The sequence below is a fragment of the Tachyglossus aculeatus genome, chromosome X1, assembly GCF_015852505.1.
Source record: "Tachyglossus aculeatus isolate mTacAcu1 chromosome X1, mTacAcu1.pri, whole genome shotgun sequence".
In the NCBI taxonomy this organism is placed as follows: domain Eukaryota; kingdom Metazoa; phylum Chordata; class Mammalia; order Monotremata; family Tachyglossidae; genus Tachyglossus; species Tachyglossus aculeatus.
The window spans coordinates 85339589-85359642 of record NC_052101.1 but is presented as its reverse complement, the minus strand read 5'-3'; the positions used below and the strand labels follow the sequence as shown (position 1 = coordinate 85359642).

General features: G+C 47.5%; 1 protein-coding gene across 1 annotated transcript in view; it reads left to right on the top strand.

Moving 5' to 3' along the window:
• Positions 1–20054, top strand: part of RANBP10 (RAN binding protein 10) — a 105265-nt gene that overhangs the window by 8023 nt on the left and 77188 nt on the right. Inside the window, exon 3 of the mRNA XM_038772303.1 lies at positions 16806–16858. Within this exon, the coding sequence (XP_038628231.1) occupies positions 16806–16858 (53 nt within the window). The remainder of the gene's footprint in view (positions 1–16805; positions 16859–20054) is intronic.

Sequence of the window (20054 nt, the reverse complement as noted above, 5' to 3'; positions counted from 1 at the left end):
AGCGACCCTTAGTTCCAAGACTCCTCCTGCTGTAGCACTATGGCCTGCCCAAGCCCCACCTTGGATGGATGCTGCTGACAGACCTCAAGGGTATTGGCATGGAGCCCTGCCTGAGCCCCAGCCTAACAGCCTGTGGTCTGAATCGGGCTTCAGAAAGATGTTAGACTTGCTTTAAGATGGCCCATACCTCCCCCCGCCCCCGCCGCCACCAATCTCAAATCTCTTCAGCGCTGCTTCTCTGGCTGTGGGAGGAATCATGCCCTCAGCAGACGTGCTAGCAGTAGCTGTCCGCGTAGGCACGTGAGTGGCAGTTCCTGTGCAAGCACAAGGATCACCGGGCACCCCCGGCGCTTGGCACGGACACTGTTCTGCTCTGCGGAAGATAGGCTGGACTGCGCTGGGGGTAGGCCCCAGGTTTCCTTTGTGGTCAGGGCCCTCCTACGGTAGGTCTTGAGGATGACCCTTGTGACTGGACTTCCTGACTGTGAACTCCCATTCCCAGTCCAAGTAGCCGGGTGCAGAGTTTCCCGGGAATGATGGCTGTGTTGTTCTCCACATCCGGGGACTTGGAGAAATGAGCAGAGCTCTTAACAGGTTGGAGTGTTTGTGAAAGTTTTTTTGGGGGGGTTTTTTCTTCCTCCAGTGGGCATTGCGCTCTTTAGAAACGACCCTTTCCCCCTAGTAATCCCAGGTAGCTCAATGCGACAGGAATGAGGACTCCCTATGCTGGAAGTTTGGGAAAGGCAAAAAGATCAGTGCCCTTGCCCAAGGCAGGTTTAGCTCCTTAATTACACTACTTAATTATGGTACCTGTTCAAAGCACTTAGACACTGTACTAAGCGCTTGGGTGGATCCAAGTTAATCTGGCTGGACACGGCCCCTGTTCCACCTGGGGCTCACAGTCTAAGTAGGAGAGAGCCCCGGTATTGAGTCCCCATTTGGCAGATGTGATAACTGAGGCCCAGAGAAGTGAAGTGACTTGCCCAAACTCAACCTCCAGCAGACAAGTGGCGGAGCCGGGGTTAGAACCCAGGTCCTCCGACTCCCAGGCTGTTTCCATTAGGCCCCGCTGCTTCCCACGGAGACTCCTTTGCAGAGTCGCCACGTGCCGGGAACAGTTGCATCCCCACAACGGGAAACCATCCAGGAGGAGATCAGGAGTCCCGCCAGCGGAGTGTGGATGGCTTTCAAGAGGGTAAGGTGTAATGGTTGGGGGAGGAGGAATGGAAGCAGGGGCAATTCTGAGTAACGGGCCCACACTTGGAAGAATTGTCTGTCCTCCTGCCTTTCCCGAAGACTGTTGCAAGGTGCGTGGGCCTGCCGGGTTGGATGGAGATGAGTCGTGTGATCGAGCCTAGATGCAGAGTGGTTGTCGGCTGTGGTCGTCCTCCAGATAATGACCTCGGGGAGGCCATAGTGTCCCCCCACCCCCGCGGCTGGTTTCTTTTGAAGCCTCTTTACCAAAAGCAGATCCTGTGGGCTTGCTGTAGCCCCGTCTCATCCGTGACCGCCTCTCAAAGTGATACCTTCTAGCACGAGACCAGGCGATTCTCTCAGGGGAGCCAGCGGTTTGCTACTGTTTGTGATGCCATTAATGAGGTTGGGGGCTCATTATTCTTACAGGGGGCTAGAGCTCTCAGCAGGGTATCCAAGGTTAAATTAGTGTCCTGTTTCATGATAAAAGGCCAGCCGGTATTGTCTCTGAAATCTCTCCCGGGTGCCCTACGAAGTCCCTTCCCTTCCCGGCCTACGGCTCCTTGGGCCAAGTGCTGGTTCCTGATATGAACAGGAGAGACTTTGGTGGCAGCAGTGGTTTCTCTTCTTCTTGGTGGTAGTTTGCTCCAGGACTGGAGCAACCTGGCTGTGTATACATTTTGGACTGGAGCGGATTCTTTTTCAGCTCACAGAGGCGCTGCCCCCCATTAGTGGAGGGTTAGTAGCTCTCCTAAGTGTCAACGGTGGGATGATGCTTGCTGTCCAGGCCCTCTTTCAGGATAGTTGTCTTTGGGACTCTGGTGATGATAATTCTACTTGGGGTATTTAAGCGCTCACTACGTGCCAAGGACTGCCCTAAGTGCTGGGGTAGATCCAAGATCATCACATCGGGCCCAGTCCCTGTCCCACGTGAGGGTCACAGTCCAAGAGGGAAGGAAAACAGATATCGAATCCCCGTCGTACCAGAGGAAACAGAGACACGGAGAAGTTAAGTGACTTGCCCAAGGTCACCCAGCAGGCAAGTGGCAGAGCCGGAGTAAGGACCCAGGTCCTCTGAGAAAAATCTTTCTCTCGCAGCCGTTTCCCACCTGCTTGTTCATTAGAAAGTTGAACAGTCCTTGTAGTGTCTCCACTCTGAACAGAGCACTGGAGTAGTTTGCTGGAATGCCGATAATAATAATGATGATGGCATTTGTTAAGTGCTTACTATGTGCAAAGCATTGTTCTAAGCGCTGATCCGATTTCAACAATATGCTTTTAAAGTGAAGATGGGTCAGCTCCAGCCTTGCCAGCGCCAAACCACTACTCCCAATTTCCCAGCCCACAAAACTGTTCTCTCCTCCACCCCCGCAACCCTTCCTCCTACTTCCCAACCCTTCCTGGAGGCGCATGAACAGGGAAGATGCGTTCATTATACCTTGCTTGGAATTGAATGTTATTAGCCTTGGAAGTGAGGTTGTTTACACCTTTCCAGAAAGGAGTCAAAAGAAATCGTTGAACTTTTAAATCTGAATAAACCTTTAGACAAAACCACTGTGGATGGATAGAAATAAGTTTCATAAGTATTAGAGACGTTTATATGATTTCAGGTGCCGGGGAGCTGGTCAGAGGATGGCATGTTGGAGGAGGTGGGATTTGAGGAGGGAGTTCAAGCCAGGAAGAACAGTGTGGGCGAGAGGATAGAAGAGGGCGAGTCAAGGATAGAGCTGGGGGAAGACTAACTGGGTGGAATAAAGAGAGCAAGTTGGGAAATGGTGGGTGAACAGAGCAGTAGGGTAACGTGGGGTGAGTTGGGAGCCGATTGGGAGGGAGGTATTTTCGTTTGGTGCAGAGGGATGAAGGAAACCAGTGGAGGGTTTGGAGGAGAGGAGGGATGTAGGCCGTGCGCTGCTTCGAGAAGATGACCCATCCGGGTGGCAGCGGGGGGTATAGATCAGAGTGGGGAGATGGCCACGGTGAGATGTGACCAGAGCTCGTGCCAGGGTGGTAGCGGTTTGGGTGGGGAGGAGAAGGCCCTAGATGTCAGGGGCTCGCTTGGTATGACGGAGCAGTTTTGCGTGGCAGCTAGTCCCCGGCCCCATTTGATCTCTCGTCCTGGGAATATGAGTTGACCTGATGTAAGAAGAGTTAGAGAGCCAACAGGGCTCCGAAGGGCCATCTGTAACCGCAAGACGATTTGAGCAACACCAATTTGGAACTCACCCAGCTCAGGTTGATACTTAACTGCCCTAGTTGAAGTTCCCTGAAATCCCCTCCAGGCATTGTGACGGGTTTTTGACATTTAAAGAGCCGCAGAGGCCGTTGAAATCTTACAAGTAGGCCATTGCGAGCAAACAGCCAGCGCTTTTATGCGTGGCTGTTTCCTTTGCATCTCACAACATCCATCTAGCCCAAGTTTTGATTTCCATCTCCACCCGCCTCCAGACCCATCTGAAGGACAGGTTGGGCAAATGGCTTGTCTGTTCTGCAACCAAGATGCAGAAAGCAGTGAATCAATGTCATTAATAGAGCCTTCGCTTCTGCTGCAACATTAATAATCCCCCCTCACTTCCCCCCCCCAGTGCTTTTATACAGCTCTAAAGAGGTTGACACGTACTTTTTGGAATACCAGACTCTTGGGGAAAACAGCGTGAGTGGCCAGAAATGAAAGACCCAAGATAGAAGCTTAGTTGAACTTGGAGTTTTATCTTGTCGTAACAGCATTTAGCAGCTAAGGCACCAGGCCTTCTGCAGAGTGATTGCTCTGCAGTGCTCCCTTTAACAGGTTAAGCCCTTATCCCATCCCGCCTTGATCACTGCATCAGCCTCCTTGCTGACTTCCCCTTCTCCTGTCTCTCCCCACTCCAGTCCATTTTTCAGCATGCTGCCCGAAGCATTTTTCAAATAAACAAAAAAGTAAGCTCAAGCCATGTTTCCCCAATCCTCAAGAATCTCCAGTGTTTGCCCATCCACCCCTGAGTTCATTCATTCATTCAATCGTATTTATTGAGCGCTGACTGTGTGCAGAGCACTGTACTAAGCGCTTGGGAAGTACAAGTCGGCAACATGTAGAGACGGTCCCTACCCAACGACGGGCTCACAGTCTAGAAGGGGGAGACAGGCAACGAAACAAAACATGTAGACAGGTGTCAAAATCGGCAGAACAAATAGAATTAAAGCTAGATGCACATCATTAACAGAATAAATAGTATCAAAGAGAAACTCCTTTATGTCAGCTTTAAAGCACTCAATCACCTTGCCCCCTCCAACTTTACTTCCCTGATTTCCTACTACAACCCAGCCCACAAACTTGGCTCCCTTAATGCCAAACTACTCGCTGTACCTCAATCTCATTTATCTAGCCGCCGTCCCTTCGCCCACATCCTGCCTCTGGCCTGGAACTCCCTCCCTCTTCATCTCTGGCAATCCCTTTTAGACTGTGAGCCCGTTGTTGGCTACAGACCGTCTCTCTGTGTTGCCGATTTGTACTTCCCAAGCGCTTAGTACAGTGCTCTGCACCCAGTAAGCACTCAATAAATACGATTGAATGAATGAATGAAAGAATCACTCTCTCCACCTTCAAAGCCTTATTAAAATCACATCTCCTCCAAGAGGCTGTCCCCGACTAAGCCTTCATTTCCTCTTCTCCCACTCCCTTCTGCGTCACCCTTGACCTAGGCTTTGCACCTTTATTTCACCCCTCAACCAACCCCATAGCAGTTCTGTACATATCTGTAATTTAATTTATTTATATTAATGTCTGTCTCCCCCTTTAGACCGGAACCTTGTTGTAGGCAGGGACTGTGTCTACCAACCTTGTTATATTGTACTCTCCCAGTTGCTTAGTGAAATGCTCGGCACATAGTAATTGCTCAGTAAATGCCATTGATGATGCTCTGCACACTGTAAGTGCTCAATAAATACCGTTTATGATGATGATGCTCTGCACACAGCATTCAGTAAATACCATTGATTCTCTGCACAAAGGAAGCTCTCAAATACGATTGGTTAAGGTCGAGTTATGTGGGGGTATTCCTAGCGTGGCAAAATGGTAGACATTATTTAGTATATGTGTCATCGTCTTAGGACAAATGAATCATTCAAGACAAAAAAAAAACACTTTCCTCTGAGGCAAGCTTCCACACTTCAAGGGCTGTCTGAGTTGAAGCAATGAGCCTCAAGGGGCCGGGGTTCCATTCAAGCTCAGACACTGGTTCTGTGGCATTGGACAAGTCATTTATTTCCTGTGCTTCAGGTTCCTCCCCATCCATACTGGAGCGGAGAATACTTGCTCCTCCTTCCTTATCCATTTCATCGGGACGACAATAAAGATGTATGTCTTGGATCAGAGCTCAGAGATGCAGGGTAATCAGGTTGTCCTAGGTGGGGCTCACAATCTTAATCCCATTTTACAGATGAGGCGACTGAGGCACAGAGTAGTTAAGTGACTTGCCCAAAGTCACACAGCTGACAAGTGGCGGAGCCAGGATTGGAACCCACAGCCTCTGACTCCCAAGCCCGGGCTCTTTCTGCGAGGCCATGCTGCTTCTCTACTATTGGTTACCTCCTCGGTGAGGGTCAGTGCAGAACTTTTCGTAATCCAGAACTTCGTTTACCTTAAGTGCCGGGGGGGCCCTGCCCCCCGAGATTCGCTCGAATCTGAAAGCTGAATGGATGTTTGAGTGGGGAGCTTCCATGGGGAACCAAAGTGAGCTTGATACCTGAATCACATTCACTCCCGCCCTTTGGGTTGCAGCGAATGCCACCTTCAGAGGAAGTTAGAGAGGCGGGGGAGTCCTCATGTTCTTCTCCCATCCAGGATACTCTACATAGTCTTTGCCAGACTACTTTCCCCATCTCCTTCAAAAATTCCCCCTTCCCCCTCTGCGCCGCCATGAACTTTTTCTGGATGAACTCATCTTATTTATCATTCTAATCACGCCAGAACCTTTCCCCAGCCATGTCATTTTGGTCTTCTCGTTGGGACGGTATCTTTTGTATTCTATGTCTTTGTCATATTTTATACCATGTCTCCCATTAGATGGCCAACTCTTTGAAGGTGGGAACTGTCTTGCTTTTTCCTTACCTCCATAACTACTGACTGATGGGCATTTTATTCATTCTCAGGTCGTAAAGTAGAAGAAAAATGTCCAATTTTGCCGCACCTTTACAACTGACTTTTTTTCCCCTTTTTTGCCTTTCCTCCCAGAAGAGCATCCTTGCCTTTGGGTAGGGGAGAACTGAACTTCCTTGGAGCGAGTGTCTAAGAATACCAAGGAGAAATCTTAGCTGTTGTCAGCCATTCTCTGGGGGTGGCCTGTGTGTCTTCTCATGTGGACTTGAATGGAGAGGAATCTATTGTAGTCCCAATTGAGGAAATTAAAGCAGTTTGTTACTTTTATTGTTGCCATGCCATCTGTCTTTAAATACAGTCTTAATGGACTGGCGAGCTGCGTCCACAGAGCGACTTACCAAAATGGCAGAGGCCGGGGGATGGGAACAGTCTTTCTGACTGTGAGGAGGTCACAGTGGAGATTACCGGCTGGTAATTTCCATTTCTCAGCAGCACTGACTCCATCAGCAGGTGACCAAATGATCCAGCGCTTAGAACAGTGCCCAGCGCTTAGAACAGTGCTTTGCACATAGTAAGCGCTTAACAAATGCCATTATTATCGTTATTATTATGTGGAATCATCCATTCCTAGGTGAGCCCTGGCCCCCATTCACACACAGAGACCGAGTCGGAAAGATCATCTTTAGAAAATTCTGTGTGGGGCGAAATCTACATGGGGCCAGCTGAGCGTTAAGCACCAACCTGTCTGCGAGACTTGTACTGGGCAAAAAACACCAACCTTTTTTGGAGCTGCTGATGTAGGAATATCTACCGGATTGACGGCACTTGGGACTTTTCCACCCTTCCACGCTGTTGCCTCACTTGAGGGACTTGGGGTAGCCCCAATATTCCAGGCCTCCTGTCTGCCGGGAAGGGGAGCAAAGAGCAGCTCCTTGTGGGCAGGGATCACATCTCCTAACTCTCTTGTATCGTGCTTTCCCAAGCCCTTAGTCCAGTGCTCTGCATACAGTGAGCACTCAGTAAGAAGCAGCGTAGTTTGGTGGAAAGGGCGTGGGCTTGGGAGTCCGAGGTTGTGGGCTCTAATCCCCGGCTCTGCCGCTTGTCAGCTGTGTGACTCTGGGCAAGTCACGTAACTTCTCTGTGCCTCAGTTACCTCATCTGTAAAATGAGGATTAAGACTGTGAGCCCCATGGGGGAGAGCCTGATTACCCCAGTGCTTAGAACGGTGCTTGGCACATAGTAAGCGCTTAACAAATACCTTTATTATTATTACATATTGATGATAATAATAATAAATGTCATTGATAGTCCTATTGGGCAACAGCTGTCAGGCAATTCGCAGGGATAAAATATCACCGTGAAATCACCCTCTCTATAAGGCCAGCCCCAATCCAATGTTTTTCAGCTTGCAGGTGCTGAATTGCAACCAAATATATTATTAATCAGTGGTATTTGAGTGCTTACTCTGTGCAGAGCACAGTGCTCTGCTAAGCGCTTGGGAGAGTACTGTATAACAGAGTTGGTAGATATGTACATGAGTGCTGTGGGGCTGAGGGTGGGGTGAATAAAGGGTACAAATCCAAGTGCGAGAGTGGCGTGTGCCCATGTCATGGCCAGGAGAAGGTATAAATACTGCCAACCAAATCTCCAGCTTCAAGTGCCTACTTGCCCTGACTGATTCAAAGAAGCAAACAGTTTTTGCTCACTGGCAGTTCTCCTATTAGGTTATTAGGTTAAAAGATGAGGTATTTTTTTCCCCTGGGGGGGGGGGGGGGGAAGAAAGAGCAATTCTAATATACTTCCTGTCTCTTAAATTTCAGAGACTGCCAGGCTTCTGTCCTTTTCGCTTTTAGTCTGGTCAAGCAGCAAACTGCCTTAATTTCTAAGCTGGCTCTTGATAATTAAAAAAAAAAAATTGTGGTATATAAGTGGTTTCTATGTGCCAAACACAGTACTAAGCGCTGGGGTAGATACGAGATATACAGGTCAGACCCAGCCCCTGTCCCATATGGGGCTCATGGCCTATGGGGGAGGGAGAACAGGTATTCCATCCCCATTTTACAGATGAAGAAATTGAGGCCCAAAGAAGTTAAGTGCTTTGCCCATGGTCATACAGCTGGCAAGTGGCAGAGCTGGGATTCGGACCTGGGTCTTTTGATTCCCAGGCCCGAGCTCTTTTTCCACTAGGCCACACTGACCAGGACCTAACTTGGACAAGAAAGGGAGTCAACCTGCATATCAAGGTTCTAGTTTAGCAACATTTCTAGAATCTGCCCCTTCCTGTCTATCCAAACTACTACCACACTGATCCACACACTTATATTCTCCCTCGAGTACCTCATCAACCTCCTCATTAACTTCCCTGCCTCCTATTTCTTTGCTGTCCAGGTCCACACGTCACTCTGATGCCTGGATCATTTTTCTTAAAAAAAAAAACAACAACTTTCAGTCCGTGTCTCCCCACACCTCGGAAACCTCCAGTGTTTACTCATCCATGTTGGCAACAAACAGAAGCACTTTACCACTGGGTTTAAGGCACTCAATCTGCTTGCCTTCTCCTACCTCACCTTACTTATCTCTTACTACAACCCAGCCCACACACTTTGCTCCTCTAATGTCAACCTGCTCTCTGTATATTGAATTCATCTGTCTTGCCACGATCCCTTGCCCACGCCCTCCCTCTGACCCGGAACCCCCTCCCCCTTCACATCTGACAAACCACCTCTCTCTCTACCTTCAGAGCTCTACTCAGATCCCATCTCCTCCACCAGGCCTTCCCTAAGCTCCTATTTACCCTATTCATCCTCCTTCCTGCGTTCCCTATGCACTTGATTTTGATGCCCTTAAGCATTTTGATACCCCACTCCCAGCAGTTATGTACATGCTCTTTTACCCTGCTGTTTCCCGTATCCAAAATGTATTTTAATGCCTGTCTCACCCCCTAGACTGTATGGTCCTTGTAGGCAGGGATTGGATCTACCAACTGAATTGTACTCTCCCAGGTGCTTAGTACAGTGCTCTGCACACAGTAAGCATTCAATAAATACCACTGCTTGATAAAGGGAGCCCTCAAGGGATTTTCACGTGTAGTCCCTCCTCCCCTATATATCTGCTCCTAAAATCTCTTTAAAGGACAGAGAAATTTTATTATGAGGCCGAAAGCCTCCACTCTCTGGGGAAAACTGGATGGCTGATGATTTTTATATTTCCTTTAAGCGGAAGGATCTCCTTAGCAGATCAGCCCTTCCATTCCCATCGTCTGAGTAGAGGAGCAAGGGCCGCACGTAAATTTTACCTCAACCCACCTGTGGATCCCAAATCCAGCTGGTCTGCAGGCCAGATCCTTCCAAAAAAAAAAAAAATCCAAACCGGTTTAAATACGTTTCAGTCAATGGTATTTATTGAGCACGTGCTGTGGGCACAGCACTGTACTAAGCGCTTAAATACCTTCTGTGATTCCCTCATCCCGTCCCCGCCCCCACAATTAGGGAGAAGCTTATCCCGGGCAGTCATGGTGCAAGGCATTCGCATATGAACGTTAGCACTTCCCTCAAGTACCACCCAGCGCGGGTTTTGTGCGGGACCATCTGTCCCGTCGAGTCCTGGGGCAGGGAGAGAGAGTCGGTGAAGTATTCAGATACCATCAGTGGCCACCCCAGGCCTGGTCCTAGTCAAACACTGAAGCCCCAGGGCTCAGCTTGGAATGGACAGGCTGAGCCTGGAATCACGTTAGCTGAGAAAATTCAGCCCTCTCAGGATATTACCAACTCCTTGGGTGAACTTCAAGTAAGTCATGCTCCCAAACAGGTAGAAGCCGTCAGTTCAGTTCTGAGGGGTATTTGGTAGAAGTGTTTGGCAAACCGTAGATGATCAATTCCGAACAAGTAAAGCAAAGGTACTTTGATGGCCTAGTCAGAGCCTAGCGCAGGTTACCGATAACATAGTCTTTTTGATCTTAGGTTCGAGCCCTCACTCTTCTGACAGACTACAGAAGGGCACTAGCCATAGGCTTCACTTTTAGCATTTTAAAGTTTTTTGAGTTTCGTTTTACTTTGATGGTATTTGCTAAGCACTTACCGTGTCAGGCGCTGTTCTAAGCCCTGGGTAGATATAAGTAAATCAGGTCGGACGCAGTCTCGCAGCCTTAAGTAGGAGGGAGAACAGGTATTGAATCCCCATTTTGCAGTTGAAGAGACTGAGGCCCAGTGAAGCGAAGTGACTTGCCCAGGATCACACAGGAGGCAAGTGGCGGAGCCGGGATTAGAACCCGGGTCATCCGACTCTCAGGGTTGGGCTTTATCCACTAGGCCATGTTGCTTCTCGAAGTGGATGGGTTTTGCCCAGTTCAAATCTGCCGTTTCCCAGAGGCAAGACCCCACTTAGAGAAAACTTAAAATCAGGTTCCTCTCTTTCAGTTCATTGCTTCCCACTTGGCTGGTTTTCTTTTGTGAATAAAAATGCGAACGTGGCTTCTGGTTACTTCCCTGGCTCTGAGGAATGGTCCCTGAAGGGACCTGGTAACTGAAGCGCTTATTCCCTTGTGCTCACAATGCATCAGTGCAAGGGAAAGGATGAGTTCATCTCCTAGGAGACACTTCAGCCTAAAGGAAATATCATAAAATTGCAGATTTTCTACTCACCGTTCAAAAGCCTCATTCCTCATCGTAAACTCTCCCCAACCTACCGCCAGCACCCAGGTGGAAACTGGGAAAAGATTAGGCAGACACAGTGCGTGACTCTCGTTATAAAAGCAGTACACTTTATGAACGTTTGCAAGGAGAACGTTCTGAAGATTTCACTGACCGTTTGTATCTTAGTGGCACTAAAAATTGTCTCCACTCTTCAGCCAACAAACATTAGGAAGACTTGATGCTAGACTGTGAGCTTATTGTGGGCAGGGAATGGGTCTACCAACTGTTATATTGTAATCAATCAATCGTATTTATTGAGCGCTTACTGTGTGCAGAGCACTGTACTAAGCGCTTGGGAAGTACAAGTTGGCAACATATAGAGACAGTCCCTACCCAACAGTGGGCTCACAGTCTAGAAGGGGGAGACAGAGAACAAAACCAAACATCCTCACAAAATAAAATAAATAGAATAGATATGTACAAGTAAAATAAATAAATAAATAGAGTAATAAATATGTTCAAACGTATATACAGATATACTCTTCCAAGTGCTTAGTTCGGTGCTCTGCACACAGTAAGTAGTGCCCAATAAATTTGACTGAATGAATGAATTTATTGAGAAAGTTTGGGGAGCCGGAAGAGAAGGGTTACAGATGATATACTCCATTATCTCAGGGAACTAATTCAAAAACACTGAGAAAATAAGCTTCCTGTCCCCAAACAGTGGGTATGACTCTCCATAAACCATCTTCTGGTGTCTGGAAGTAGCCACCGTGGGTGGAAATGGCTGGCTTCTCAACAACCATCCCTGGGAGGGAGGGTTTTCAATCTGCAATGATCTGCAGTCCTCTAGACTGTAAGCTCCTTGTGGGCAGGGAACACGTTTCCCAGCTCTCATATTGTTGTATTCCCCCAAGCGCTTAGTAGAGTGCTCTGCACACAGTAAGTGCTCAATAAATGCTATTGATTGCAACAGGCTGAATAATCTGATAAACGATCCTTAGTTGAAGTAATTCTCCCCGGCCTGATGCCGTATACTATTATTTCCCGAGATGTTGAGGTCTGAGTACGTAGCCTTTTCGAAAGTAGTTCATTCACCAGATCCAGACAATCTCATCTGACTCTTCAGAGAACCCTTATTTCCAGTGAGCGGCCTGTTAAGAAAGAAAAATGGAAGCAGTGTTGCCTAGTGGATAGAGCACGGGCCTGCGAGTCTGAAGGACCTGAGTTCTAATTCCGACTCTGCCACTTGTCTGCTGTGTGACCTTGGGCAAGCCACTTCACTTCTCTGAGCCTCAGTTACCTCATCTGGAAAATGGGGATGAAGATTGTGAGCCCCATGTGGGCTATGGATGAGCCCCCTTTTTCCTCTCCTCCTCCCCACCCCCCCGCCCTACCTCCTTCCCCTCCCTACAGCACCTGTATATATGTTTGTACAGATTGATTACTCTATTTATTTTACTTGTCCATATTTGCTATTCTATTTATTTTGTTAATGATACGCATCTAGCTGTACTTCTATTTATTCTGATGACTTGACCCCTGTCCACATGTTTTGTTTTGTTGTCTGTCTGCCCCTTCTAGACTGTGAGCCCGTCGTTGGGTAGGGACTGTCTCTATATGTTGCCAACTTGTACTTCCCAAGCGCTTAGTACAGTGCTCTGCACGCAGTAAGCGCTCAATAAATCTGATTGAATGAATGAATGAATAAATGAATCTAACCTGATTACCTTGTATCTTTCCCAGCACTTAGAACAGTGCCTGACACATAGTAAGCACGTCACAAATACCATAAGAAAATGCTAATATCAGTAAAATTTGTCAAGTGCTCTATGATTGCTTAGGGATGGAGATAGAACAGAAAGACTGATCTCAAAAATATCAGTACTGTATTCTGGCTCCCCATTCCTGTGTTCACTAAGCTCCTAGCAAGTGGTTCTCATTGTTTTCTTTTTGCCTGGATGATGACTGGTGTTGATAACGTTATTTTGGCCTGCGGTAGTGGCATTTGGGAGTTTGGATTGTGGTATAGTTTTTGCTTAATTAGAAACCATTAAAATACATAACTTGGCTTTCTTAACATCAGGGTGTGAGGAAGGAGGGTGAGAAGAAGCATGATTGGATTCTGGATATGCCCTCAAATTCCACGTTAAAACTGTGCGAGATGGAGAAGCAGCGTGGCCTAATGAATAGAGCCTGGGAGTTTGAGAACCTGGGTTCTAATTTCACATCCACCAGTTGCCTGCTGTGTGTCCTTAGGCAATTCACTTCTCTTTCCTCACTTGTAAAATGGGGATTCAATACCTGTTCTCCCTCTTACTTAGACTGGGAGCCCCTTGTGGGCCCCGTACTATTTCCAACCTGATTAACAGCATGGCTTAATGGCTAGATTACAGGCCTGAGTGTCAAAAGGACCTGGATTCTAATCCTGGCTCCGCAGCTTGTCTGCTGTGTGACCTTGGGCCAGTCACTTCTCTGGGCCTCAGTTACCTCATCTGTAAAATGGGGATTAAGAGTGTGAGCCCAGTGTGGGACAGAGACTGTGTCCAACCTAATTAGCTTGTATCTACCCCAGTGCTTAGGACAGTGCTTGGCACATAGTAAGTAAATGCTTAACAAGTACCATTATTATTATTATTATTACTACTACTAATAACCTGTATCTACCACAGCATTTAATACAGTTCTTGGCACATAGTAAGCGCTTAACAGTTGCCAGTTATTGCAAGAGCATGGGCTTGGGGATTCAGAAGACATGGCTTCTAATTCCGGCTCCGCCACTTGCATGCTGTGGGACCTTGGGCAAGTCGCTTAACTTCTCTCTGCCTGTTACCTCATCTGTAAAATGGGGATTAGGACTATGAGTCCCACATTGGACTATCTATCCCAGTGCTCAGAGCAGTGCTTGGCACTTAGAAAGCGCTTAACAGATACTATTATGATGATTATTATTAGGAACTGACACTCTCTCTTGGCATTAGGGATGACAGGATTGGAACTACTAGTCAAAATTATCATTGTCCCGTGTGGTCCATAGACCTAAGAAGAATTGAGTGTTCCAGGAGGAATTAGAGGAAGAACACCTTGGTTATTCGCTGTTTGGGACTTTCCGTAAAAGGAGGTCAGAGCCAGGGTGGTGAGAATAGACTGACTGCATCTTTACTGACTCAGGGGTTATTTGGAATTCAAATATGTTGATGGGTGATTGTCGCCAGCCATATATTACCTGTACCTTCCAGGAGCTTTGCCCTAAAGTGGAACGAGCATGTTTAAGTTCATTATCTTCCTTGTTACCATTAATTCATTCAGTAATGATGATGATATCTGTATAATGATGATGGGTATTTCATGCTTACTGTGTGCCAAAGTCCTGGCTGAGATACAAGATGATCAGAACACTTTTTTTAACGTCTGGGTCAGCATAGTCCAGGACACCACCTCAGCCCTGTTTGAGGAGCGGTGGTTATATGAGATATTTCTGTGCTCATGTTGTTCTTTGAATCTTCCTGAATCTTTGGCAGATGCTATCAACATTGCACGAGACTCTGGAAGTCCAGTTGTTGAAAGTGATATTCTATTCTAGGAGCCAGTAGTAGTGATGTTATTGATCGAAAACCTACTGAGATCAGCTCACTCGGGAGATACGACAGACCCACAAGTCACATTCCCTGCTCATAAGGAGCTTCCACTCCAATGAGGAAGACAGATATAGAACTATTCTCAAGTAGATTAATCAGAATAGATAGAATTGATTGTTCATTCCAGTGTGCATATATGCACAAGTGGTAAAGATGGGTGTAAGTTCAAGAGGTTGCTGAAGGGTTGAGAATTTTCAAGGTACTGATGATTAATCAGGGAAGGCTTATTGGACAAGGTGGGATGGATGCAGGGCTATGGTCTGGCAGATTTGGTGGGATAGGGAGCTGGGGACAATGTGACCTAAGCACTAGAGGCAGAAAAGCTGAAAGAGAGGTGCAACCAGGAGGTGGGCTTGGGAGGAGCAAAACGGATGAGCAGGGGAATAATTGGCAAGGAGAGCCAAAGAAACATGGAGGAGAGCGCTAATGCAGAGCCTTGAGGCCAGTGGGAAATTCTATCTTTGCTTGAGGCGCAAAGAAACAGGAGGAGTTTGAGGAGAGGGGAGACTAGCTGAGGGATGTTTCAGGATTCATTCATTCATTCAATCGTATTTATTGAGCGCTTACTGTGTGCAGAGCACTGCACCAAGCGCTTGGGAAGTACAAATCGGCAACATATAGAGACAGTCCCTACCCAACAACGGGCTCACAGTCTAGAAGGGGATGTTGATTGGGACGGAAGCAGGGGAGGCTGGAGGCAGGGAGACCAATAATAATAACGACTGTGGTATTTTTAAGCACTTACCAGTGCCAAGCACTGTGTTAAGCGCTGGGGTAGGTAAAAGATAACCTAGTCAGACCCAGTCCCGGTCCCACATGGAGCTCATAGTCTAGGAGGAAGAACAGGCATTGGATCCCCAGTTTACAGATGAGGAAACTGAGGTCCAGAGAAGTGACATTTGGCAGAGTTGGGATTAGAACCCAGGTCCTCTGTCTCCCAGGTCTGGGCCCTTATCACTAGGCGACACTGCAGACTGGTGAGGAGGCTGATCCAATAGTCTGTTTGTGATGTGGCAAGTGTCTGAACCAGGTCCATGGCAATACATGTAGAGAGGATGGGGCGGATCTGCCAGCTGATCGGATGTCAGAGCAGAAACAACAGTGAGGAGTCTAGGATGACAGTGGAGTTTTGGGCTTGGGTCACAGAAAGGAAGCGGAGAATGCTGTCGATGGATAGGGGGAAATGAGAGGAGAAGGGGGTTTAGGAGGGAAGATGAGAAATCCAGTTTTGGACTTGTGGAGTTTGAGGAGCTGGTGGACCATCCAAATGAAAATGTCCTGAAGGCAAGAGGAGATGCAGGATTGCGAAGCAGAGGAGTGGTCAGGGCTGGAGAGCTAGATCTGTGAGTTTGTCATGTAGGGATGATAGCTGATGGATGAGTTCCCCAAGAGCGTAAAGAGAGAAGAGCAAGGGACTCTGCCCAGAGCCCTGCGGGACACCCAAGGTTAGGGATGAGAAGAGGAACAGGAGCCAGAAAAGGAAATGGAGAAGGAGAACCGGGCAGGGGATGACTAGTAGGCAAAACCGAGAGCAGATCTCATTCTAAGGCTAAGGGAGCCAGCGTCTAAGGCAGCTGAGAGGTCAAAGAAGATTGGGACAGAGTAGAGCCCGTTGAATTTGGCTATGAGCCAATCACTGGTGACCTGACTGTAGTGCGTCAAGAAGAGAGTTGGTGAAAAGGAAGTGGGGGTAATGGGTCCAAGGAGCCTGGACAGGAAAGGGAGGAGGGGAGAGTGTTTGCAACCCAATCCGTTTATCCTAGGGAAGAACAGTCTGATGGCCTGGTATCTTTCGTTGAACTTTCGGAACATCGTATTGGATTTTCACTGTTTTTTGTTTTGTCAAATGCATTTTATCATATTAAACTGTACTGATATCCTAGATCAGTAGAACCAGTAGCTGGATTTTACGTAACTTCTGTTTTAACTCAAAGTCTAGAAAATTCTGGAGACACTCTCATCTGGTGGAGGGACAACAAGGTATTGGCTGTGGGTTACTTTTAGAATCAATGAGTAGTGTAGCAGAAATTTTCAGTGCAGTGAGATCCTAGTCTCCTTAGCTGCTGAAGGCCCATTGGGTCAGCTGTACTCGATTCCATTCAAGACTCTAAATTTTTCAAAAACCCTAGGGCTGTTGATCATTTTTTCCCATTTTATTGTCTTATCCGTTCTATCTCACTTTACTTTTCCCCCCAAAAAAATGCACAGGGAAGGGAAGCACATGGCTGTAAACTTTTGCTAACCCCCCCCCCCCTTTTTTTTTTAAAGGTACATGGGAATAGGACTCTCAGCTCAAGGTGTCAACATGAACAGACTTCCTGGTGAGTCACTAGTTTAAAACATTTGTTCTGCTCTGGATAGCTTTTCTGTGACGGTGTCCATCTCGCTGGAAAGCTTTGGTAGGAACTCTTCCTTCTGAGGCTCTAAGAATGAGTGCCCTGGCTAGTAGTTGGTGTAATAGTATTTATTAAGCACCTACTGTGTACAAAACACTGCTCTAAGTACTAAGGGAAAATCCACAGGTAGAATCAATACTAATAATTGTGGTATATGTTAAGCGTTTGTGCCAAGGACTGTACTAAGCGCTGGGGTAGATACATGATAATCAGGTCAGGCACATCGCTGGTCTTCAGGGTCCTCACAAGCTAAGAATGAAGTGGGGAAGGGTTTGGTGACGGGCACAGAAGACGAAACGATCGGAATGCAAAAACAGCATGAAAGACCAGACTCAGAATCCAACAGGTCGGGTGGTAAAGGGGACCCTAAGGGGATGGTCCGTATTCTAAACTTTCTGGTCCATGTGGGCTTTAGTTCCAGAAATGAATTTGAGGTTGCTCTGCCGTATGGAATTTGAACTGTTTATCGTTAGAGCCAAGCAATCTGGGTCTGCTCCCAGTGAGCTACGCCTCAATAACCAAAAATTCCTATTGGCTTCTCCTGACTGGATTGGGTCTTGGGGCATGAACTGCTGGTGAGTCTACTGCTAACTTTTGCCTCCTTTGTTATTCTGTAGTGTTTAAGATCAAAGTCTTTTCAGGTGATTTCAATACATGGAATTTGGTTGATGTTTTCTCTCGGTAAATAGGATGACATAACTAATTAGGTCACGAGTGATTTCGTCAACAGTTTTGGCCCACTGAAGCAGCTCCTTGCCTTGTTGATTGGTATGCCCTTAGCCATTTAGGAACATTGTGATGCTGCTTGCAAAAGAGAGCAAAATAAGGGTGGCTGGGTAGAGCTGAGTTTAACAGACCAAAAAAAAAAAAAAAATGACCCACCTAGGAACTGCAAATCTTAAGTCCCATGTAAGTCAGTGACCAGAACTTCTATATTTATGCAGTTCTAAGCTTCTGGCTCTTTTAAGAGATCAAAGCAAAAGGATTAGGATTTTCTGACTAGAATTTGGACCAGAGTTGTTGACTGTGGGTGATACCTATTTTGCCCTCTTCTGATGGTTCCAGGCAGGCAGCTCTTGAGAGAAACTAGGCAAAAAAAAATCCACTCAGTCAGTTAATGATACTGAACGGCTGTTGTGTGCAGAACACCATACTAAGCGCTTCAGAGAGCACAATGAAAGTAAAAGATGGGAATCCTGCTGTCAAGATTACTCAGCCAGGAGTTGTAAATGGTAGGATGATCCTTGAAATCATAGATCTGGAAATATCCAAAACAAATGTATCGGGATATCAGGTTGTGGGATGATCATACTGAAACCCCCCCCTCCCCCCCCCCCCCAAAATGTGCCTTAAACTCTCTAGGAAGGTCCCCTAGAAATTGGCTGCTGGGGACCCAAGAGACCCAGAAAATGTGTTTCATGGGAGAATAGGCAAGAAGTTCTCAAAAGTGCAAGTGTTCCTCTCCAAACTCCTTGAGCGAGTTGTCTACACCCGCTGTTTCAAGTTGCTCTCCTCCAGTTGTCTCCTTGACCCCCTCCAATCTGGCTTCCGTCCCCTTCATTCCACAGGAACCGCCCTCTCAAAGGTCACTATCTCCTTCTTGCCAACTCCAATGGCCTCTTCTCCATTCTAATCCTCTTCCGCCTCTCAGCTACCTTCGACACTGTCGACCACCCCCTTCTCCTGGAAGCATTATCCAACCTCGGCTTCACTGATACTATCCTCTCCTGGTTCTCCTATCTCTCTGGCTGCTCATTCTCAGTCTCTTTTGCAGGCTCCTCCTCTGCCTCCCACCCCCTGACTGTGGGTGTCCCTCAAGGTTCAGTTCGGCGTCCCCTTCTATTCTCCATTTATTCCCATTCCCTTGGAGAACTCATTCGCTCCCACGGCTTCAACTACCACCTCTTTGTAGATGATACCCAAATCTACATCTCCAGCCATGATCGATCTCTCTCTCTCTCTCTCTCTCTCTCTCTCTCTCTCTCTCTCTCTCTCTCTCTCTCTCTCTCTCTCTCTCCCCTCTCCCCTCTCCCCCTCTCCCCCTCTCCCCCTCTCCCCCTCCCCCCCTCCCCCCCTCCCCCTCTCCCCCTCTCCCCCCTCCCCCTCTCCCTCTCTCCCTCTCCGTCTCGTCTTGCATTTCCTCCTGCCTTCGAGGCATCTCTACTTGGAGGTCCTCTCAAACTTAATATGGCTAAAACTGAACTTCTTATCTTCCCACCCAAACCCTGGCCTCCCGCTCACTTTCCCATCACTGTAGACAGCACCACCATCCTTCCTGCCTCACAAGCCTGTAACCTTGGCATTATCCTTGACTCCTCTCTGTCATTCAACCCACATATTCAAGCCATCACTGAATCCTGTCAGTCCCACCTTCACAACATTGTTAAAATCCGTCCCTTCTTCTCCATTCAAACTGCTGCCATGTTAATTCAAGCACTTATCCTATCCCTCCTTGATTATTCTATCAGCCTCTTTGCTGACCTCCTAGCCTCCGGTCTCTCCCCACTCCAGTCCATACCCCACTCTGCTGCCTGATTCTTTTTCTCACAGAAGCTTTCAGTTCATGTTTCCCCACTCCTCAAGAGACTCCAGTGGTTGCCCATCCACCTCCACATCAAACAAAAACCCTTCACCATTGGCTTTAAAACATTCAATTACCTTGCCCCATCCTACCTCACCTTGCTACTCTCCTGCCACAACCCAGCCCGAACATTTCGTTCCTCTGTACCTCGACCTCTTCTGTCTCACTGCTGACCTCTCGCCCACATCCTGCCTCTGGCCTGGAATGCCCTCCCTCCTCATATCAGACAGACAATTGCTCTAACCTCTTATTGAAGGCACATCTCCTCCAAGAAGCCTTCCCCGACTAATCCCTCCTCTCCTCTTTTCCCACTCCCTTCTGCGTCATCCTGATTTGCTCCCTTCATTCATCCCACCTCCCAGCCCCTTGGCACTTATGTATATATCTGTAATTTATTTGGGCAGGGAATGTATCTATTGTTGTATCATACTCTCCCAAGCCCTTAATACAGTGCTTTGCACACAGTAAGTGCTCAGTAAATGCCATTGAATGAATGAATGGAAATACAATGCATCTTGACCCCTCATAGCCCAGCAGCAT